The sequence below is a fragment of the Corvus kubaryi genome, unplaced genomic scaffold (assembly GCF_017639235.1).
Source record: "Corvus kubaryi isolate FWS band 111438036 unplaced genomic scaffold, C.kubaryi_AGA036_p1.0 split3-73, whole genome shotgun sequence".
Classification (NCBI taxonomy): domain Eukaryota; kingdom Metazoa; phylum Chordata; class Aves; order Passeriformes; family Corvidae; genus Corvus; species Corvus kubaryi.
In genome coordinates this window covers 46,809,303-46,833,283 of record NW_024582091.1, presented here as the reverse complement: position 1 = coordinate 46,833,283, position 23,981 = coordinate 46,809,303, and the positions used below count along the sequence as shown (strand labels likewise).

General features: G+C 40.2%; 1 protein-coding gene across 6 annotated transcripts in view; it reads right to left on the bottom strand.

Annotated features, from left to right (window-relative positions):
* Window positions 1-23,981, bottom strand: part of SASH1 (SAM and SH3 domain containing 1) — a 535,527-nt gene that overhangs the window by 39,378 nt on the left and 472,168 nt on the right. For 5 of the 6 annotated variants that reach the window (XM_042017471.1, XM_042017472.1, XM_042017469.1 and 2 more), the window contains 6 exons: window positions 22,681-22,731; window positions 22,510-22,559; window positions 11,157-11,197; window positions 9,756-9,842; window positions 8,375-8,487; window positions 6,707-6,808 (listed from right to left, as the gene is read on the bottom strand). In XM_042017471.1, the coding sequence (XP_041873405.1) occupies window positions 6,707-6,808; window positions 8,375-8,487; window positions 9,756-9,842; window positions 11,157-11,197; window positions 22,510-22,559; window positions 22,681-22,731 (444 nt within the window). The remainder of the gene's footprint in view (window positions 1-6,706; window positions 6,809-8,374; window positions 8,488-9,755; window positions 9,843-11,156; window positions 11,198-22,509; window positions 22,560-22,680; window positions 22,732-23,981) is intronic. The other variant, XM_042017470.1, reaches the window with a different exon arrangement.

Below are 23,981 nucleotides of genomic sequence, written 5' to 3'. Positions count from 1 at the left end.
TAGCATAATTAATTTTAATGACATTACAACTGTACTCATGTACCACTTGTCATAGGTATATGTAGCAGAATGAAGCTCTGTATTACATTATTCTGTATCTGTTACAATACATCATTCTTTTCCAATTCTCCCGCAGACTCCTCTATACATGGAAAACAAAAGTCTTTAACAAGACTCTCTCAACTGAATCTTGTGTTTTGGCAAGGCTATGAAGATCCAGGGAGAATTCCTATTCTTTGACATAGGCTGTACTATTAACAAATGGAGTACTCCACTGGAAACCCACCTCTCGACTTCTTGGAAAACCAAGGGTGAAACAGCAATATATGAAACACAGCAAAATTCATATCAGAGAAAAAAAGGAAAAGAATGAGAGCCCTTTAGTGAAGGCTGTAGTAACTTAAATTACATTCTTAGAGTATCTTCAAACAATCAAGCTGTTAATGTTACCATCCAAAGCATGAGGAAGGAAACACCAGCATCAGGGAAGGGGGACAAGTGGTAACCAATGAGCAGGCAATTAAAATTTTCTGTTGTACCACAAGCAAAGATTATTCAGCCTGGGTCTGCCAAACAGGGCAGTGAAACACATGGCTTTTGAGATTCCTAATTCTCGAACTGAGCAAAGCTTTGTTCTAATTTAATAGGCTTGGTCTCAGAAAAGAGGGGAGCAGTGAAACCACATTATGGATTATAGCATCTCCTGCTGGCTGATGCATGGAGAACAGGAAAAAGCTGGTACCATGCCCCCACCCTCTAGGTAATAAGCAGAAAAATTAGGCAGCTGCCAAAAGGCAAAAACAGTACAAAAAAGTGAACTAGTATGTTAGAATAAATATTAAATTAATTTGCCTTCCCACCTCCCATCCTCCTCAAACACATGACCAAACATTTTGCAATAAAGTAAGTCAATAGGGCTTGTCCGAATGCAGGCAAACAGAAGCGGTTATGAACACGCCTAACTGCAGCCACTGCTTGGGTGTTACTGTAAGCTCTGAGTCATGACAGCAGGAAGATTTTTCTCAGAGACTTTACAACAGAGGAGAAACCCCTATTGGCAGCAAGCAGGAGGTTTATTTGGGCTACATTACTGCCAGCTGCTCAGTACAATCCTGTAGTGACAATGTTTAGTCCCACTAGGGATACATACCTAGCCAAGCTGTATCTGATAACAACAAGGGTGCATCTTGCATGGTAAACAATACTTAAAGAGGTGACCCAGTTTTATTCTTAAATAGTTCGCAGCAATTTCTCCTGCAAATTCTGAAGTGTTCTGGAAAATTTCAGAAAAAGTAAGTAAAAAACTCCTTAGAGTGTTCTACAAAACCAAATACAAACACATCAATGGTCTCTTGCTTTGCTATCATCACTCCCCAGCACTGACCTTACTTTGGGTTGTGTCATGGGAACTGTAATGATGATTTGCACTTCTCTCATGAAGGTTTTTGTATTACTGTACCCATGGGAATTCCTGCTCTTATGCAGAGATAGAGAGAGGGGAAAGATCGTAACAAAACATGCTGTAATTCTGCTACTAGCTTTCACCAAGAGGTGCTGGACACCGTCCCTGTGATCAGTGGAAAAGGAGGGCAGCCAATGCCTCCCAGGACAGTCCCTGTGATTGGCACATAGCGTGGGAATTCACCACTACCATTTTGAAGCATGTCTTATTATAGGTTCTTTCTCATCATAACTGTTACTAAGCACTGACAGTATTACAGGAATTTGGGTAGTAATAATAAATACACCATCCAATACAATGAGGCACATCAGTGCCTTTCAGGAAATCTTAACAGAAATTGGGTCACTAGATTCTTTGGAGCAAAGATGAAAGCTCTGCATTCATTCACAGCCATGCTCAGCAGCAGCTCCCCTCTGTTACTTGAAAGAGCATGCACGGCCTGGAGGCGGCAACAAGCTCTCCAAGAAGAACTAAAACACAGAAATGCTCTTCTACCCTTTAGCCTTTTATGGAAAAGAAACCTTACCAAAAATGGTGAGTCCTGGGATAACAGCAAAACCAGGGCTAACACTTCAAAATATTCACATTGCTTCAAATTAAATACTACTGTTTAAAGTAAAACAAACCTCATCATACTCTACTCTCCATGGATACCCAATGCTGATTCCCAATATACATGGACTCTGAGCTTATTTCTAACAAATTTAACTGATTATACCAAATGGACTTTTTCCTGTTTATGCTAACAGTTCTGTATTATGAGCAATAGTAATGTCAATCAATGGCTAAAAATTTTAAGAACCCATCAGTACTATGAATAAAAATAAATTTAAAAATAGCTGCATTTAGAAAGCATCCACATACTGAAATATAGTATAACCCTGAATAATGTGGATTTGCTGTAATTATGCTTAGATTTATTCTTGAGGTAATTGGTGCTAGAGAAGTTACACTTTCATTATTTCTTTTCTTCCTATTCTTCACACTTACCAAACAACACAGTAATGACAGTCATGAGTCAGAGATAATTATATCAGATTTAGTCTTTTGGCAGAGTCAGGTTTGTACAATGGGTAACACAATCCTGATTCAACAGCTTCAGCATCTCTGGGACTGAAATGAACACAACTCCAAGTCCATTCTCATCTGTTACTCTGCCTTTGATGCTTGTAGCAGACACAAACCCAATTCTGCACAGCCTTTCAACTTTTAGCCCCATTTAACCACTTGGTAAAAAAAAAGAAATAATAGTAAGAACAGGAGCAACAAATGATTATCCCAGTCCAGCTAGAGCTATTGCTGTGTGGACTCAACGCACCGCCATCTGTTAAAAAATGGATTGATAGAAGACGGAAAAAAACAGGCAACACCAGCGGGAATTGTCCCCAGCACTGGCCTCACAGCAGATGCAGATGTGCACAGCCTACTTACAGGTCTGCACCACTGCTGCCACTCTCCTCAGAGAAAACAAATTGGGTGCCAGTTTCCTACTGGTAATGTAGTGATCCTGGGAAAAGAAGTGTTGGGGGGGCAGGGATGTAAAACAGCACTGCAGGCCCCTCCACTGCCCACGTGCGGGCCATATTGTTGGAGGGAGATGCTGCTTTTGTTCTCCCCACTCCTAAATATTACGGCCTCTCTCCTGAGGCTGCTGAGGCACATCTGGTAGGTGGGGTCAGACAAGCATGGCACAGCTCACTGTAGCACCTTTCAAACGAAGGCCAGCTACACTACCTAGAGGTGTGCTGGATGGCTGAGCATTACCCGCTGATCAAAACCAAAATACAGACGATGAGACCAACAAACCAGTTTAGTCCAGAGATAAGTGAAGTTGTAATTAACCTGCATCTACAGAAACTGACACTGAAATTAATTAGTGGTTTGTGTCAGTGTCAGCACATGTACGATACACACTTCTGTCACAAGCTCCCTTGTGCTTCTCTCCATTTCCCCACTCTGACACGAAACATGGCAACTGGTACGATTAGTGGTCTTTAGCAGAGGGCACAGGAAAGAAAGTGACTGACACACTGAACATACTGACTTCTCCTAGTGCTGGTTCTCCAAGCTGGGCTGGAGCCATCCCAGCAAGGGCTCTGGGGATGAAGCAACCCTATTTTAGATGAACTGAGAATGTCAGCCCCCAAAAGTTATCAAATGCGCTTCTATCTTTAAGAAGCATAAAAGGCACCTCAGTGTAAAGAAAGAATGTGATACAATTTTGAAGTCCTCTCTTTCCCTGGACGTTCTGACTCCTGAGGACAAATAGGGCCTTATCTACAATCCAGAAAGGGATCCATTTGTAATCTGCACCTGCTTTACATCCTAATGCTTGGCACAAGGCAATGAAAGCTTGTCTAGTGTTACTATGAACTGCTTTCATTGCAACAGAGATGAAACATAAATATTCAGAAATAAACTTGTAAGAAAATGATGAGGCGTTTTAGAGCTTTGATACATCTGACTAAAAAGAAAAACAGTTTCAACTGCATACCCACATTAGCAAATAAAGAACACACATACTTTGTGGTGAAACAACGGGACCACAGTGGTGAGACTGAAAGCTAGAAACTACTCTAAAGTGGCAAAGAACCAAGTCACCTACTGACTCGGCAAGGCTTTTGTTTGTTTATTTGTTTCTTATGAACAAACAAACAGGACATACAATTAACAGCACAGCACTGACATGGGGCTGCCTCCCTTGGGATGCTGACCTTTCTACTCCTCACTCCTTTGTGGTTCATTTTTAGGGTTTAGTTTTGTTATGGGTACGAAACGCAAGCTTCCATTTCCTGGTACAGTAATTTAAAAGAGTAGAACCTGGAAAACAGAATCCTCAAATCAATGAGAATCTTTAAATCAACACCAGTTATGTTAGTCATAAACACATGATAGCTATAAAAGCTTTTTTAAAAAGTGGTCTTTTCCTAAAATGGAAAACAATAACTAATGATATATGTACTTTAGATATTATTTGTGTGCTGTGGGCAGAGCTGGCTTGAAAGGAAAGAATTACTTAAAATCTTAGAACACTCCAGACATTCTGCCTTCATTTTTAGATTCTCTCATTGCTTAGATTCTAACTTGTTTTTTGTTTTGTTTACAAAATGATCACACTGTTTCATTAAAAACTGCCTAGTAACAACTTGGCTGTGAGACTGAAAAATAAATAAATAAATTTAAAAAGCAAACAGAACCAGAAGAACCATTGCCCAAGGACCTCAAATTCAAACCAGAAACGTTTATTTCAGGGACTTGTATTTTCAATTATTTTCTGAGGTTGTAAGGCAGTGGGCTACCTAAAAGTATGTTTTTAATATATGGAAAACCATCTTTGCTTCATGGCCTATATAAAATGAGTGGGGTAATTTTAAGTTGAGGTTCCAAATACACAGAGTACAAATCACACAAATGGCACTGAAACCATTTGGGAAAGAAAGGGCTTGAAAATGGAATCATCTTTGCATGTCTCAAAAGCTGGTCATTGCAGATTAGCAGAGATGTCCTTTGGCAAAAAAATCTGGGTGAACACATATCCTATTTCTAGACATACCTGATACTTTTCATTGTTTGTTTTTCCCTTTTGTTAATTACAGCCCAAAGTCCTTCACCCCAGTTAACCCCAGTTTCATTCTTGTCCACAAAAAAAAAAAAGTCAAGCTGAGTTTTGTTCTAACATGTAGTTTCATTTCTGCAGATGATCTTGTTTTCCTTTGAAGGCAAGCAGTTTCACAGCTTCTGTTAAAGGCAATCGGGACAAAAACCAGGAGGCAAGAGCAAAAATCTTGAGAATTATCTACAGTGATTGAATAGAGATCCCCCACTGAAGTTAGCAGAAAGTTGGTTAAAATCCTACCAGAACAGCTCTTGGCTCAAAACGCAAAGATGGCTTAGGAAAAAAAATTTAGAGAAAAGGTGCCAAGTCATTCCTTTAGGGAAGAAATACTGAATCATGTTCAGTCCTCAAGAGATACACACAGCTTTCAGTAAATTCAACACAAGCATAAACCACTACCAGAAGATTTAAGAGAGAAATGCAGTATCCTTCTGAGATTTGACCATGGTAAGTGAGAGTTTTAAGGGTTTTATGCTATAGGTACCCTGGACAAAAGCCTTAAGAAGGGAAAGTTCAAGCTATAAATACTAATGAGGAAAAGATCAAGACATCTTTCAGCTGGCTAAACAATCAGTGCAGGAGAGTCAGGATGCTTCCTTCTCTATTCTTTGTACATTTTTGATATATCAGAACAGAGTATAAGGCAACATCACTTCCCCTCTGCTCCAGTGTAACTAAAGATGGGCATATTTTTGTGAACACAAACAACAAAATCTTTCTCTGCTACCAAATATGTTAAACATCTCATAAAATGACATTGCATTCCCTTTTTCATTTAGGAAGGAGGAGCAAACCGGCTGCTACAGTTCGCAGGAAATTCCACTGACAATAAAATAAATAAATCAACCAATGGTCTCAAAAGCCTATGATTCAATTCTATGGGTTACAAAGAGCTTGAATTTGACAGTTGAATGTGTTCTTCTCTAAGATTTATCTGTGAACTTCCAATTAGAGAAATGAAGTGGAATAAACTACTCAGTGGAAACGAAGATATCTGGAAGGAAAAATTAATTAATTCAGTATGGCATAACACAAAGACTGTCTGGTGCCCATGAAAACAACAGAAGTTAAACAGCTCAGAAGCAAAAACAAGGGAGGAAAGCTGCCTTACTGCTTATGACAAAAGCCACAAACTCTGGGCTATAAGTTTGCTAATGCAGAGACAGAAGTGTTTGAAGGCAGCAGCCAGCTAGGACTTAGTCAGACCCTCATCCAGAATGTACTGTCAAGGGCTAGAAAAGACTGAGAAACTCTACTTGTGAACCAGCAACTTCTCGTTTAATGACCTAAAAGCCCTTTTCTGTGCATTTTGTAACAAGGGGATTTTTGCTGGGGACCACTTGTGTTTCAAAAGCTCAGTGACAAAGGGCTAGATTAAAAAAAAGAGGAAAAAAAGAAAAAAAAAGAGAGATTATACAAATAGGACTGTTGAAGTCTATGCCAACAGATTTTGAAGACTTATAATGCAAGTTAAAGATTTGCTGCAGACAGAACGGAGCATTGCAAAGTCAGTGACACATTTGCTATTAAGAAAATTGCCAGGTAAATCAGGATATTTCGGTACTTCAATGAAAGAATTTAAATATTAGATGACACTGGGGAGCTATATCACAATGACAGGTACTTACATTACAATTGGAAGACCCATCAAGTGTCGAGTAAGAACCATCAGGCCATTCTGAACCATCTACACTGCTTGATTGCCTGTGCTGGGCTTCATACTCTTTCAGCTGAAATTTGAAAAGACAGAAAGAATATTTTCCAGTAACAAGAAGATATTAATCTTCATTAAAATAGCAAGAGTTAATGTAATTTCATTTTTTTTCCCTGTATCATTGTGGAACTGGGAAAAACTGAACTTTTGCACTGCATGTCTCACTTATTCAAAATAAATTGACTTACAACCAGAAGTTCTAAAAATGAGTTGTTTTTTTTTCTTAGAAGAAAATGATCTATAAATACTGAAATTTGATGAGCTATTGTTAGTAAAACAAAAATTACACATCCCCATCTCAGAGGCACAGTTTACAGTGGACAGACTAAATCACAGTGACCTGCCAATTTCCTTCATAAAGAAAATGATCTGCACTAAAGACTAGGAACCATCCTTTGTAATTAAAAAAAAAAAAAAAAAAAAAATCTCTCTCATTTTCCAGTAAAAGGCTTCAGACAAAACCAATACTACAGGAATCAAAGTGTTGAAAGGATCAAGAACCCATATTAAAAAAATAAAAAATGTTGCTAGTAGCTCAGACCACTAGAGGGAAACTCTACCAGTTCATATATGAGCTATCAGATCAGGTACAACCCCACCAAATTTTAACAGCAGAGAAGAAAAAGAATTCCCAATATTCCAACACAATAATTCTAAAATTTTGCATTTTTTTCATTATATGATTTCCAGCAAAGCAATACTTTCTTCAGATACTAACATAAATTTATATTCTACAATCATCTATTTCACGATGTAGTGTGTTGATAAAGATATTTATCTGACTGCCAACCAATCTATATGATGTTTTCTCTAACGGAGCCCATAGAGAATACCCTGTGTTCCATCACAATATTTTACACAAAGGTTGTGTGGAAACTTTAACCCTCTTTTGGCTCCTGAGCAATTAAAACCTTGGCCCTATTGCTGCACAAATGCAGTATCTTATAGTTCTTTTTCTTGTGGTTTATTAACATTTAGAGTTTATAAAGAAACCCTTGTGACAGCCACTGCGTTGTATATCTGACATAATGTCATATGCCAAAAATGGCTAAATATGTTTTCTTGAAGGTTATTAAAGTAAAAGGTCACCTTGTTGACTAAGAAACAAGCAGAAGAAATTTTAGCTTAAAGGAGAATAGTAAGAAATATAAGTGTGCTGGATCAAGTAAGGCAAGCTCAGCAAAACCTGAAACATTTCTATTAGTACTTAAACCTATGAACATACTTGATAAGTAAGAGCTAGTACAAGTGAGAGAGATTCCTCTCCCTCACTTTAGACAGCTGCAATGAAAAAGTCTACACTTAATCTTTTCTCTGATTACCACCTTTTATTGTTAAGGGAGAGAAGCAATGCTTTTAGGACTCTATTAATTTACCATGTACTGGATATCTATTTCTGGTTGAGCTAAATCTCAATAAACAAAGGAATTGCTATCTAATTTATGATACCTATTGCAATGGGGTAAACAGGCAGGCCTTCTCCACCTTCTCCTGTTTTGTGAACAAAGTAAAACCCCAGACTGATATATCCTACGTTCCAAAACATGTTTGTCAAGGATATTGAAGTATGCACATATCATACCCTAGCAAGTGCTTCCTCAATGGTGATCATCTTCTCTTTCACCATCATCATCAGCTGGATCCGTTCCTCATCGCTCATTGTGATCTCACTGGCCACATAACCGACATCCTCTCCTGCACAAAAAAAGCAAAAATATTTTAGACACATGTAAGAATTCATGCACAGAGCAGGGTACACTGAAACTGGATTTTTCCCAGTGCTCTGAAATCTGGTTGCCACGTGGATCTGGCTGGCCAGAAACAGACCCTCCCCAGAGCAGGCTCATGGTATGATTTTAAAGAACTGAATGATTTTTGAGATAACTGAGCAGTAATAGGAAGCAAATTAGAACTAAAAAACTAAGTCTGCTTTGACACTGAAAGCAAGCAAGCACAAAAAGGAGAAATAAAACCTGACCATCATCACATGGTTATTGACCCTGAAAGATAAGAATTAAAAGAGAAAGTGCTAATGCTGGAAAAGTCCAGCACTCACCTGCCAGAACCTGCCTGCTGAGGAATGCTGCGCCGGGCCCTTGCAGCTCTCTGCTGTGGACTGGCCACTGCTTGTGATCTGTCCAGACTGTCTAATCGCCCACTAAGCTGGCCCATGGTGCCAGATGTACTGGACTCTCCTTCTGGTATGTGCTTGGCATGTCAGCACAGACAACTAGAACTTGCCTCGAGAACTGCAAGGACTCACACTTAACTGAAAGTGTGCCCCTTTTGGACCTACTAAATGGGCTTTTGTCATCTTTCACAATCCATCTGAACACACACAGACATAGAGAAGCATCTGTTTGCAACATAAGAATCTAACAGATACACATGGGGAAACAAAAATTTTCTGTGTGAAGAGAAATACTTAATGCAATCCACAGCTGCATCTTATGCAGAAGAACTAGAGAAAGACACCTGACAGTTCAAGTGGAATCAATCTGGCATTTCCACTAGTCACCAGAGGCACTTTTACTACCTTCTTGTAGTGTCTTCTACAATGAGAGGCTGGATTCAAGCCTAAAGCAAACAGGTCAAAGTAACAAAATGCCAAAAAAAGGAGAAACATCTTTCTAATTAAAACAGAACAGTATTTTTCTTATCAAGTCAGGACTAGAGGGGAAAAAAAGAATCTTTTTTTATTTACATATATTACTTATAAATGTATATTTACTGCATCACTTTGCATGTGTGCCATCACTGACAGACAGGACCAAAGGCATCCCAGCCTCATGTCTGCAGTCTCAAGAATTTGATTTTTCATTCTGAGCACTGTCATGACGAACCAAACCTTCCAGAGCCACAGACCCCAGCTGCCACACTATAACAAATGCATTTTATTCCTTTGTGATGCTGGCTCCTTACATTTTATATAGATAGGATGTGTACCCTTGAAAAAGCTTTACCTTTTGAAGTCTCCCTCATTAGTCCTTTCTGGTTCTTTCGGAAATTCTGCCAAAAAAACTTATTTTTCTTTTTCCAGTCTGCTTTCCCTAAAAGGAAAGTGGAGTGGGAGAATGAGGGGAAAGGGAAAAAGAATTTTAGAAAGAAACATTAGTTAGTAAATTCTAGAGAAGCTTTCAAGCATTACATTGTATTTTTAAATGAGAAACAAGAATAAAAACCCCTCAAATTTTCTGGTTTTCTTCATTTATTCTGTACTAGAACTATGTTGATATAGCTATTTCAGGGGAATGCACATTCTTTTATGATTGCCAATGCTATAGAGGACTGAGATAAGCCAGTAACTTAGATATTTAAAATTATAAACAGAAAATATTTTACATTAATTATGATGTCTGTTGAGTTGTTCATGTCAAGTCTGGAAGTGTTTTTGAAGTATTTTGTTGGTTTATTCTCTTTAACTGAATCACGATTATGGAGCTTAAGCCACAACTGAGATAAGTGACTTTCTAGTATGCCTGTGCCTACCTATAGAGAAATCATTAACATATATACACACACATGCACACACATGTGCACATACACACGTTCTGCTACTTGGCATGAGATCATCAGCTACATCTGACTCCTGCTCTCTATATGCCTGGACTGTACAAGGCTGGGTCTCCATGTCCACTAGTATCAGATCTCCATATGGACTGATGACCTGAAAGTAAATAATTTGGTCTAGAAAGAAAAATGGGATTTAGCTCAAGGTAGGGCATATATAACTGTGTTCTATTGAATTAGCCAGGGCAGATGCTATAAAGTTTATGCCACCTGCAAATGAACATACTGTGCCTGATCTGGCAGAAATGCTACTGACGAAGAACTATTAGTATTTAGGATCTTGCCCTGGGTGCCCTAGAGCTGGGCTTGCTGACTCTCTGAAATACAGCTTAAGTTTAGACTGTGTGGAAATGTCCCTAGAATACCATTACAAGGAAACAAACAAGAAAAACCTCCCAATTTTATTTTTCTTTTCAAATACGCAAAAAAAAAATTCAGGAACAAAGAAAGAGACTCTAGCATGACATAGATAAAAATATTGAAGAACCCCCATTATTTACCGGTGGTGGTACTTTTTGGAATACAAAAGGACAGGCTAGCAGTTATCTAACATGCAAACATTTTCAGTTCAATATAACAAGTCAAAAGAGGCGTATTTATCACATGACAATGCTGGCTGAGCAGTTTTAGTGATCACTGAGACACTCAGCATCAAACTGAAAGCTGCGGAGACTCACCCTCCACACACACAAACGCTGCTGACTTCTGCCAGCTCTTCACATCCCAGCACAAGCAAAACTCAAAAGCTGTTTAAGAATTCCATAGGAGTATCAAATAAAATGAAATATACTGACCTACAGAGCCTTCTTCCGAACTTGATTTATGAATGGAGAGCCTAGGACAAAAAAGAGAAATGGACTTATTGATGCAGGCTTCTCACATTTCAGGGGAGCTGTCTGGTTACAGTAAATTATAGTTTCCAAATAATATATCATGAGCTGTTTTCTCTTCCCTTTTCTCCCCAACACAGCAAGTTGGAAACAAAAACTGAACCTACTGGTCTGACCACAGTAACTGAGTTTCCTTCTTAAATGTGCCTTTTGTGACCAGCACAGAAAAATATATACTGACAGAAACCAATGGTTAAGGCAAAGGAGTCTAGGCATTCCTCAGAAAAACAACTATTCACATAGTTTCCCCACTTGCATTTGCAAAACAGTAATTTTGCTGCCTTAAAAACTGTGGAACTGGGATGCTGCACTTGTTTAGCTGTACACCAATTTTAAGCCTATTCAGTTTTTATCTGACAATGCTTTATAAATATGTGCTCATTACACCTCCAGAAGCCACGGTGTGGAAGACAGTAGTAGAGACTTAAAGACAAGGTGAAGAAAGTTTCTCCAGACCCTATGAAGTGCAACTGTAGCTGACTGGAGACTGCAGCTTCTTTCTCCCAAATCCCTCCTGTGTGCTTTCTCCTCACTGTATGCCTGCTTCTCAAAAGCTAGCTGGACAGACTTAGTCAAGTCTAGAATATGGGCTTTATAAACAACCCACTAAAATAGTAAATAACTCTTTTGTTCTTGCTCTTTATGTTCATTGAACCAGTTTTCTAGAATGGATTCCAACTCAGTGCCAACAGTTCATTGTGAGATCTCTGATGAGACAACATCACCCTGCTTCACGGCCTTTTTTTTTAATGTCTGCATAAAAGGAGCTAACAGAAATTACCAAACCTTGCTTTCTTCTTTGAAGCCTTCCTGTGGGAACTGCTAGTTAAACCACGCTGCAGCAAGCCAGGGAAATGACTTCTGCCAGCATCAAGAGCTTTGCTGGAGGCTCCACGTGCAAAGCATCACTGCGGTGCCTTTGCTGCGGGCTCGGACCCGTGACACGCCAACGTCCCATTGTGTGGTGGCTGTACTGCAGCCATGGAGGATGGAAACACGCACACCCCAGCGCACCAAGGAGACCTCAGGCCAAACCATTCTCTAAATGAGGCCATATAATAACACACATATGACACGCTCTTGTGGCTGTCCATGCACAGTTGCCTGCACGGGCTCCTTTAGCTCTCTCAGACCCCCAGCAGAGGGCAATAAAGAGTTTCTGATCAATTCACTAAACCACTCGAAGGGAAATTATACTTCAAGCCAGGTCGGTGTTAGAAGACGTAAGCAATTACTGGCCAACGTCTTGTAAGCAGGAAACACATGCTCATCAATTTGCAAAGATATCATTAAAGGGGAAACGAGACAGTATGACGTTTCAGTGTGATTTAGTAATTCATCTAGACAAGGAGGGCAAAGTGAAGCTCTGAAATGCAACCTCCTTGAAACTCAGACTGATCAGACATTTAACCCAGCACAAACTGCAAACAAATTGAGGCAAAAAACCTTCAAATTTTTAGTGTACCAGGAGGAGGGAGACATTTAGTATTTTCCTCGCTGGCGTTTACTCTTGAAGGGGAAAAGCCAATAATATGCCACCAGATGTTTAATTTTTAAGAAGCCTGGTGAAAGGTGAAAAATACAAGCCCCATGCTACCTGGGTAAAAATTTCTAGAGAAAGCCCTTCAACAGGGCCAGGAATTCATCCAGACACTTACTTCAAAGCAAAGTTTTCAGCAAGTATTTTTCTAAATAAAGGTAAATCAGATGAAAAGTATGTGGAGTTGTATATGGAGACTTTTCTTTTAATGAAAGCCAAGCTCTGTTGGAACTGACAGAATTAATCCACTACATGTTTTTCACATGACCATAGACTCCACCCATCAAGCAGTTATTCTATTTATTTTAAATGAATTTAGTATCCATGAAATGTACCAAATCACCATCCTTAGAAAATGAAATCTCTTAATGATCAGAACTGCCTTACTAGTGAAATCACCCTCAAAGCGGACAGTTTCTAAGGCAGTCTCTTGTGCTCTGTGGCCTCCAAATTCCTTTTAATCCTTTTCTTCTCTTGCACAGTTGCCAACAACGATGCAAGTAAGCAGCAGGTGTAGTGGCAATGTTTGTGATGTGGACATCCGTTCAGTAGGAATTAGCCTGAGGCCACCAACTCACCATACACCAGCCTCCAAAGAAGGGGAAGGGCAGTAGGAGCAAACTTCTGATGTGCCTGAACCAGAGGGGGTGAGGAGAAAAGCAGGATCCACAGCAAGCAGACCACCTTCTCATTTATAACTGATTTAAGAACTATGCTGAGTTTCATCAGAGGATGCGAATTCCAATTATCTTTTCACGCATTCTTTAAAAAGGAAATCTTCCATGCCTGGGCTGACCTTGAAAATGCTAACAGCTGCTCTGAAGAGATGGAAATGCCAACAAAACTTACCACGTAGTGCCTGATAAGGCACTTGCTTTTTAGTTCCACCAGACAGTTCTGATGCTTAAAAATCCTCAGTGAAATCAATCAAGCATTTTACTTCCTAGATGTCTGGTGAAAAATCCATACTACCTTGGAGTCACTGTATGTTTGATTTGCAAATTACACTCCCTTACTCTGTTAAATCTGCAGCACTTCTGTGAACGTGCACTGAAAGCGATTTGTGCTCTTCCATTCATAGACTGATAACTTGTGCTGAAAGTTAATGATGCAGTGACACTTGGCAGAAGTTTCAGCACTGTGTGTCTGAAAGGGAGCCAAATGCCATTACTCCACCATGGAGGCCTTCATTTTTGTTGTGGTCTGATGTACAACTTCATTAGCAAGCTTTCACATGAAATGTACTCTGTCACCACATAAAGCAGAAGAAATGTATGGGTATATGTTCACACGAGGAAAAAACCAAGATTTACAGCCAGAGGGAAGGAGTATTTTCTTATCAACCCATAATCTCTGGAAATGGGCAACGGATGGGGTCAAAACTTTAATTCATTTATCTCACAAATCTTGAACCATCTCTAGGCCAGTACTTTGTGCCTCTTCAAGCCAAACTGCTGAAATAAACAAATGAGAAAAAAAGCTCAAAAAACCCCCAAATAGAAAACACAATACATAATCTAAAAATGGAGCTACTTTTGAGACTACCCAAATATTACTGCCTTAGAGAGTTGATGGGTTTCAGCAAAATTTAGTAAATTACATCAGGCCACTCAGGGAGTGATCAGTGACACAAAATTTAGTAGCAACAGCTGGAGCGGAGAACCTGGACAAGGAACTTGTTGATTAGAAAGACTGGCTTAACAGAAATGAGTACACATTCAACACTAAAATGTGCAAATGCACAAACAAGACGGACACAAAAGTCAGTCTTTCAAATGCTGGAGGTTTGCAAATGACAGAGTACCTGGGGATACCAGGTGGAAAAGGATGACTGAGAAAAAACCTACACATTAATCCTAAAAGGCTTTTTCCTAAAAGGAAATTCCAATGGCAGTATGAAGAATATGAAAAACAAATATATATGGGAATGGCTGTACAACCATCATTATTCATGCTCAAAAGAGATGAGTTCAAACTAGATGTGGTAAAGAGAAAGCTATTAGAATAGCCAGAGAACTGGACAACTTATCTTACAAAAGAAAGCTAGGAAAGTTTTGCCTGTCAAATTGGAAAGCTGCAAGAAGATTAACTTACTGCCTGTTAATAAAGCAGGCACAGGAACAGGCACATGCTGGAAAAAATTAGAAAAGAGAAGCTAACATTTCCTAACTATTTGGACAAACTTCCAACAGTAGGTAGAGAAAGGGAGGACAACTTCAAAAACTTAAGGAACTGCTTTTATAGGAGGCTGCTTGAAAGATAAAAGACCTGACCAGACATCTTAGACACTGAAGACATCATCATAAGGATTGCCTCTGGAGGGCACTTTCGGTTCTTGTTTTGGAGCCTGGGGCTCTTTGTAAGAGCAATGTCAAAGCCTGACATCTAAAATGGTCTCTGAATCTTATCTTTCCATAGAAGTGCTACAGTGGGGATAAAATTGTTACACCTAAGCAATACCTTTGAAACCTGGAAGTGGCTCCAAAACTTGGTGCACAAGGAAGAACCAATGCACACATTTGGATCACATGCCAACTAAGCCAGTCTGATAATATTAAGACTGGTTTTAACTAGGCTACAGCTTTCCTGTTAACTCTGGACTGATTCTGATCTCACACAGAAAAACACCAGGGCTAATCTTGCATAGAGAGTGGTTGATTTTACAAGAGACACAGTCATATGTGCCCCAAGAACGTGCTGGTACTCCACAGAACTGGGAAAGGAAACAAATGACACCATGCGCTGCTTTCATGAATGTGCCTGTTGATTTTTGAAATCTCATCATTCTCAAAACAGAACAAATCTGGGAACTGAGAATGATGGCCATTTATATTTTAAATGCAGATGTGCTTTAACAAATGGTTGCTTCTCATTTATGGATCATAAAATCCACAGGTGCATAGCACCATATGATGATGAAACCACTACTGCTATCGTCTTCAATAAACTGATAGTGCCCCTCTCATTCCTTACCAATGATTATTTATAGTACACTGAGGAAAATGGTTTAGATGTGATTTTTAGTATACAAATATTATGCATATTCAGAGTGGTGAATAAACCAATGCCAAAGCCCATGCTGGCTCTGCTGCAAAGTCATTTGGTTATCCGTGTGCATTAGAAATGGCCCACTTACATAATTAGTATGAAAAACTGACAGACTTGTAACTGCTCCTGACTGAATACAAGGTAATTTATCTAACTGGAGCTGGCAAAGGGAAGAAAATGGGCCTTTGGTATTTTTATCAAATTTGCATGAACCTGAAGAGAAAGAAGGCCTGCAAGGTTCTGACCTTGCTGGCACCAGTGTGAGAAAGGGATGGAAAGCAAAGAGGTTTCATTCAATTATCTTCTCATTAGGTTTCCATAGCAATGGCTCTTTAAGCAGGTCAAAACTTTCTCAGTGGAAACAAACACTGAGCTGCTTGTGGGCTCTGTGTGTGTGTGTGTGTGTGTGTGTGTACTCTGTAGCATCACCAGCATGGAAGTCACCAAGCTGGTCCCATGGGCTCGGTCTGGGGACTGGCAGCAGGCAGATGGGGGTATGTCATGTATTTAATAACAGAATGCTTGGTCCCATCCAGGGGGCAGATAATTGCCAGCTAAAAACTCTTTGAGAGCAAAGAACAGGGCCCAACGCTGCAGGCAATGCTTCCCTGCTCTCTGCGTATTGCTCACTATGTGCCATCTCAACTCGCTGTGACAAGTCAGACTTTCTTGTGAAATGAGCCCTTCATACTTCCATGTACAAAATTTCCAGGCTTGAAATCTTCTTCCAGCTGCTCAAAGGCACACTGGTTTCCCTCCTCACGTGTCCCAGGCGGCGTTTGGCTGGCCTCTCACTCCCATTGTGTGGGTTATTGTGGGAGTTTCCTGCCCTACTTCTCTTGAGGAGGCTGTTTAAAGGCAGCATGAATAATTTGCCTTTGACTAAATCAGGCCTCAAACAAGTGAAAACAGGGCCATACACATTCACTGATTCTTTTCGATTTCTGCAAGAACAGGGTATAAAAAAAATGTATCTTAAGTGCAAACATCTCAAGTACAAAAAGCTCTTACTTCTTTTTCTTCCAATATTCTTTTCCATTTTTAAACTATGCAAAAGGAAGAATTTATTCTCTTGGCAATTTAAGTGCACCCTTTAGCTACCTCAGTTTGGGGGACTTGTTTGTTTTTTGCTTTGTTCTTCTCAGTTTCTGCCCTCTCTCTGCCTCACATCCTCTTTCAGACCTGCACTCCTCTTTCTTTGCAGATGAGCTTACAAATACCTGCCAGAATTAATCTGGGCATCTGAGAAGTTGCCAGAATCTAAGCTGATAGAATTTAAGTCCCCCCATCCATGACCTGGAGGGAGGATTTAATAACCTCCTGCATTCAAATCTTGACCTGCAGTTTGGATGCTGCAGGGAAAGAAGACTAGGGAATCAAGTGTTAAAAACTACTGGCAAAGGCCAGTAGATTAGTGTACCGAAAGAGGCAGAATTGAGGCCTGTATGAACCTTTCTGCAGCTTTCACTGAAAATCATTGCGGAAGATGAGAACACTGAAATGTAAGCCTTCTGCCAGCCTTAGGTTGATACGGACTTGCAGTTTATACCATGGGACACTGAACGGCTGTACTATGGCACACTCATTGCAAAAAATTCTTAAAAACAGATTCAGTCAATCGTCTCTCCTTCAGTGACAACAGATACAATGCAGATAGCAGCCACTTGTGCTGTGGCCTCGCTGCTTGCCCACTAACAACCTCAGAGAAAGCCACAGTGCCTGAGGAGCTCCAGCTGTGACATTCCCAACAAGCCATCAGAGATCTGGCCAAACTCAAACAAATGAATGTAACGTGTGAGTGGCTTGGTACATCCTGCACACACAGAGGGTGACAGACATTTGCCCTCAGGAGCAGCTGAAGTAGGGAGTTGAGGATGCAGCTGCCAGAGCACAGCAGCTCCCCCACACCAGGGGAATGCAAAGCCCTTGAGCAATGTTGCCCCGTGTCACCTGCACACCACACATGCCTGCTTTTCTCCTTCTGCCTGACACATATGTTTCTGGCCAGTTCCCTGCTCTGGCAGAGTCTTGGATTTAGGTCTTGAGTATTACAGGGTCAAGAATGTTTGAACTGTACGGAGTCACAGTCTGAGGAGTACAGCAGGGTGAATTGTGGCACTTGATATGAAGTGTGACCATTCACTGGTCAGGAGTGCACTTGAGTGGTACAGTTCAAGAAAGTGCAGGTGATTCACATACGATGTGACAATTCCTAATACCCACTGCCACACATAGTTGGTGGGAATGACTGAAACATCAGATACAGGACACAACTGTTACCTCGAGCATTGTTTCATCCTTTCTTTCTCTAGCAACTGTAAAGAAAATTAGTATATAGGAATGTCTGTACCTCATTCTATCTGTATGCAGTGCTCTTGAGTCTCTCACTCACTTCCTTTTCTTTCCCGGCAGTTCTCAGATACACCACATCTGAAACTCAGCCCAAAGGCTGATGGAGCAAACAGTGACAGCAAACAGATCTACTTCCAAAGAGGGAAAACACACAGCTTCCTTTCTGCAACATCCCCCCAGTTCTTCTAAAAACAGGATGAGAGTCAGGATGCAGAAGCCTGAGTTCAGGGGACTGGGTTTAACCTGGATTTCCTGGCAAACATGCAGAGCTCATCAGTCTGTCATGTACACTTGAATGCTCAAAAATGGGAACAGGCTAAAAGTTGGGTTACATTGTTTAAATGCTCTGTTTACAATTATGAGAAAACTCTGCTCAGTCCCCTATCTGAGTAAACATCCTTGGGGTGTTGCCATCACTTTGAAATAATAGGAATTGTATATACAATACATCCCTAGATGAACGTGGTATGGGGTCAGAGAAGTAACAGTAAATGCTAAAGAACACATTTACTGCATATTTTCTACACTGATGATTCTTCTAGCAAAAACAGAAGTCAATGTGTCTGTATGGAAGCACCTGTGGTTCTGGGGAGATTTTTGTTTAAAATGGATAATATCACTGTTAAAGATGCTGTTGCCACTTTACTGAAGGCACACTGCGAAACAGCAAAGCTACACTAGCACCACAACTGTCAGCAAGACTGCAGTTTAAAAGATGAAAATCTTGGAAAGGGCAGAGGGAAGTGAAATTTATTATTCAGAGAAGAAAGCTACAAATACCTCATTCCATGCTCAGCATTAGTTGCTGAATATGATATGACTTAGAAACCTCGTGAACTGTTTCAATTTATAGAAGGAACTCCAGTAAGGCCAAAAAACCAGAGCAATTGTGAAGCAAAGCTTAAATAAACATGACTTTGTTTTTTGTTGTTTAAGGATAGCTTCTCAGGCCACATCAGCACCCTTGATGTTATTCACATAAATCTCAGAGGCTTTTGCCTCTGAGTGAAGATTTTGCTTTTGTTGTCAGAACCAATAAAAAAAAGGCGTATTTGGTAGGGCACATATAACGCATAGAGCAGGTTCACATATAGCTTCATCTAATTTTTTTGTAGCTTTATCTAATTAAGAGGAACAGTGTTGTCAGCATCAGAGGAAGGTAGTATTGCCCCAAATGCCTTCCGAGAGGGACAGTGACTCACACTGACAAACAATTCTGCCTCCAGGCTCATTTAATCCCTTTTGCCTGCCTACAGGCCCTACTGCTGCTCATCTGTGGCAGAACCCATCACTCACTAGACAGATACTTGTTGAGCAACTTGCCGGACTGAGGGCACTGACTAATTCTGCACTGACTTTAGACCAGACGGGGCAGCAGGGTTAGTAAGACTCAAGGCGAGACTGAACATACACTGCTTGTCAACACACAAACAGGATTTTTTCCTACCACAGACCACCAAGGTTAATCTGTTTTCAGTGTGGTGTACAGTGGACCCTGTTGGGCTCTCTCTTCCAGCTGAGCAGCACAGAAAAGGAAAACCAAACCGGGTTAAAGCAAACATTGCTTTTCCCAGGTTCCCTCAAAGCTTCTTTCTGTCCAGAATGTCTCAACTCTGGCAAATTAAACAACCATCCAGATGTGTTATTTTAAAACTTTAGACTTTGGTAGCATTCAGCAGTAGGGTATTCAGGCAGCACTGCTGGGTGAGGGAGCTACTCAAGAGTGACCACATTCCAGCCAGACAGTTGCTGTCTCCTTATTTCAATACAGATTTTTCCTTGGGACTGCCTTTATTTTCTAAAGCAACTTGCTCAGAACACCGGACCAGAAACAACCCATTTCATCCTAGGAAAACATTTGGATTTTCAATATGTAGAATTGTAACTATTCTTGGATAAGCTTTTACTTGTGGAAGAGTACTCACGAAAACACATTTTCCAGCTCCTGAAAGTCTGTATATCTAGTTTTGAACAAATCTTTCCTTTTGCCCCCCAAATCTCTTTGTGAATATCAGAAACCAATGCACATCTGCATCAAGTTTCATATTTGGCAAACTAGTCTTCTCACAACGAAAGAAGTTTTGTAGAAGGTTTACCTCACATCTTTCATGCATGAGAGGGACATAAGAACAATGTCCCCCAAAGGGACAAGCTCCCATGTCTAGCAGCATGCCCATACAGAAAATTCTGATGAAAGCCATATACTAAACACTGAACCCCACAAAAGCCCCTGGGGCCAACACAACATCCTCCCCTGAAAAATATCTAATTCAACATGTTAGTAGCAAGTACAGATATATCGGATGGGCTTGAAGTGGTCATTTTCCTGCAGATCAATTTTATAAACTCTGCCTCCCTGGAAGAGGTAATTCCTGTGACAATTCAGCCTTCCAGGCTAGAGGGGTGAGGTCAGCACTGATGTGGCAGGCTGTCACAAATAGGCACAGGCCTGTATAATTTCAGGTTTGAATAATTTGTACAGTATTGAGTAGATATAATTTATTATTTTCAACACCTTGTCCAATTATCATGCATCACATGGCCTTGCTTCTTATTGTGCAAGTATCTGGCACAACCTGTCCTGCACCAGTTTCATATATATGATCAGGTTAATCACATACACCCTTCTACAAATTGTCAAATGGCACACTTCCATTCTTGAAAGGTCCACAAAAATCACATGTCCCTTTCATCTGAACGAATATAATATAATTTCTGTAAATGGGCTGTCTCAGAGGAGTCACTCAGGAGAAGTTTTTGTAGATACTGCCTTCTCACTCAGTTATTTGTAGTAGAACACCTACACAGAGGCACGACTTAGAAGCCGGTTAGAACATGTAAGTGGAGTTTTTTCCAAGTTCTGTGCTGTCCTCCTGCGAGATCTTTATCTCTTATTACCTGAGGTAGGATTATGATATTTACCCATGGGTAAAGTGCTTTGAGGCTGAGCGAAAAGTCATATGATTATAGGATAATCTTGCAGGTTTACTTCCCAGATTACAGTTCCCATTTACTTGGCACTTCTAGTTTCATTATAATGTTGGGACAGCCAGGTATCCTTCAAGGATTCTTTTCCATATTTCAATATCTGAAGCACAAAGTATTAAACTCTAAGACTTCTAGGCCTTCTCTTTTACCAGCATGTAATACAGGGGCAGTGATGGTACCCAAGGTAAAATTCACCTTACCTGTCTCAGGCTGTTTTGAAAATGAGCATCTACCTCAACCAAACCATCTCTGCTTTTCTCTCTGAGTGATAAAGCAAGACAAGGCACCTCTAAAAGACAATTTATCACATTCTGGGACCTTTAGCATCAATCAGCTTCCAGACAAGCCCCAAGGAAGCCCCTAAGCAGTTGTACACTTCCACACAACTGACTTCTATAGGGTTAGTGCTCAGGCAAATCCCATATGCTGCATCCACCAAGAATTGCTCTGGGACTGACAGTCCTTCTACTGACCTAGCAAAAGCAAGGGCAGAAAGCTTCCAATTACTGCCCAGTGATGAAACACTAGAGGATATTCAATTGTGGGACTGTAAAACCTTCCAAAAGCATGTCCTATCACAAATGGATTCCACATACTCCCTCTGAACTGGTCCAGCTGGCACTACCTCATGAAAGTGCAGGCAATTGGACATACAGTGTCAGTTGTCTTCATGCACCACTGCACGTTACCCTCAGCAGCAGGGATCCAAGATCTTGGGATCAAAGGAAGAAGGCACAGAAAACAAGCACACACATTGCAGCAGGAGGTGACAGTAAACAGAAACCCTCTCAGTCCTCACAGAGAGGTTTTTATTAAGGACGCTAAAATTAAAGCTCCTTTTAACTTGGTTTTAAATACTTCATTCCCTTGGCAGCTTCTTCAAAAGCACACTTACAAACTCAGGAGTGCACAGGAAAAGGAATGCAATGTAAGTTTGTAATTCTCCCTTCCCCTCACCTGTCATTTTTGGCTGCATTTAGGTCTAGTCAGAGAAAGTAATTTTTAAAGCAGGTTTAATTTGCAGAGAATGTGGAACCACTGATGTTCCTCAGAAATGACTACCAGTCGTTTTGGTGTATGCACACCCCAAATGCTGACAGAAGAGAGAAACAGTACCCCTCCCTTGGCATAAAAACCCAAAATAATAAAAACCCAAAAGGGAGGAAGAGAAGGAAGAGAAGGAGCAGGTTCCCAAACAGGTTTCATTCATAGTGTCTGGATCTGAAATCTAGAAACATCAGTACAATCTAAAATTAATTTACTCCAAGGAAAAAGAAAACATACCAAATTCCCCCTCCCTCCTTTCTCACCTCCTGTGCCTTCACTTACTTTCTTTCAGTGTCGGGTGTTGATGCAGTGCTGCTAAGACCAAGGGACTCCTGCAAGAGAAGACAAGCAGCACTGAGAGCAGACACTAGAGAAGTCTTTACCCAATTTATGCAGAATATCAAACTAAAGAACAAACAAACAAAATTGGATGATCAAAGTCTAAGTGCTTACCTCAATCTGGGATCGCAGCTGTAGAGATGTGGGGCTGGCATCAGGTTTCTCCTGAAATACAACAAATATCAAGTTAATGAAATATCCAAACACTGGAAAGAAGAAATCTGAAGGGGACAAAAATGGAAAAGAAAGAGAGTAACAGAACCAAGAACTATCTCAAAACAGTTCATACAAGGAATATTAACTACTCCAGAAGGAACTGCTTTCAGAATAAATTCTGAAATAATCCAGTAAAACACATAATTTCATATTATCACTGGAGAATACAGAAAGTTAAACTGCCAAACAGAAGTCATTCAAAACAAAATAGAAAGAGAGGTGTTTTATTTTCACTAGATCACTGCAAAATTTGTTATATAAGTTCAAGTGCAATTTCCAAGAAGTTACCTTCAGGAAAAAACTTGCATTAAAAGAACATTCTCTGAGGAAAAAAATCTGAGAGGATGCAGATGCCTTTCAGCAAGACCAGTTTCTCACACAGGAACTTTTCAACAGTATGGAGTTCAAACCATTTTTCTACAAACATCTAGGATATAACCATCCACTCCAGAACTCAGTCATCCAGGCTCCCTTTGCAGTTGATGGAGACACACAGATACCCGTTTACAGAACAACTTGCCCAACGGGTTTCAGCTACCTCAAGTTACATGAGGGAGTCCCACTGATGGTATCTAAGACTGGAAGCCAACTGCCTAAAAGGCACATACTATGAACATGTCTAGCTGAAATCAGTGGGAAAACTCCAGTTAGAATGGGGGAAGATAATACGAGTTGTCAGTACTGAGAACTACACTTTGTTGGTTGATCTTCACGTGAAATCATGGGGTAAGCTACTTATTCCTACTTTATTCTCAGCCAGTCCTAGCCCTTGTGAAGTTATTGCAAACTCAATTCTGTAACTTACTCATCACAGCTGGGTAAGCAGTAGTGTACACGCTTAAAAAAAAATAATAAAAAAAAGACATAGATTTGTTTCACAGTACTGAAGGACTTCTTGTTCATGCATTCCTCAGCCTACATGTAAAACTCTTATCTCTGTGAAATTGTACTTCCTATGCCCTTCGTTTACACAAAGGGTGACAAAACATTCTTAGGACTTAATTAAAAAAAAAAAAAAAACAAAAACCCACAACCAGACACAATTTTCTGGAAATGCAGCCTTTTAATACTAAACAGGAAATTACCACTGACTGCCATGAAGTGGTGTTGGATTAACTCCATTCTCAGGAAGTCTGCAAGATCTAGAGTAGAAAGGAGCCTGCTCTGCCATCACACAACTGAGTCAGCTTGCACTGCTG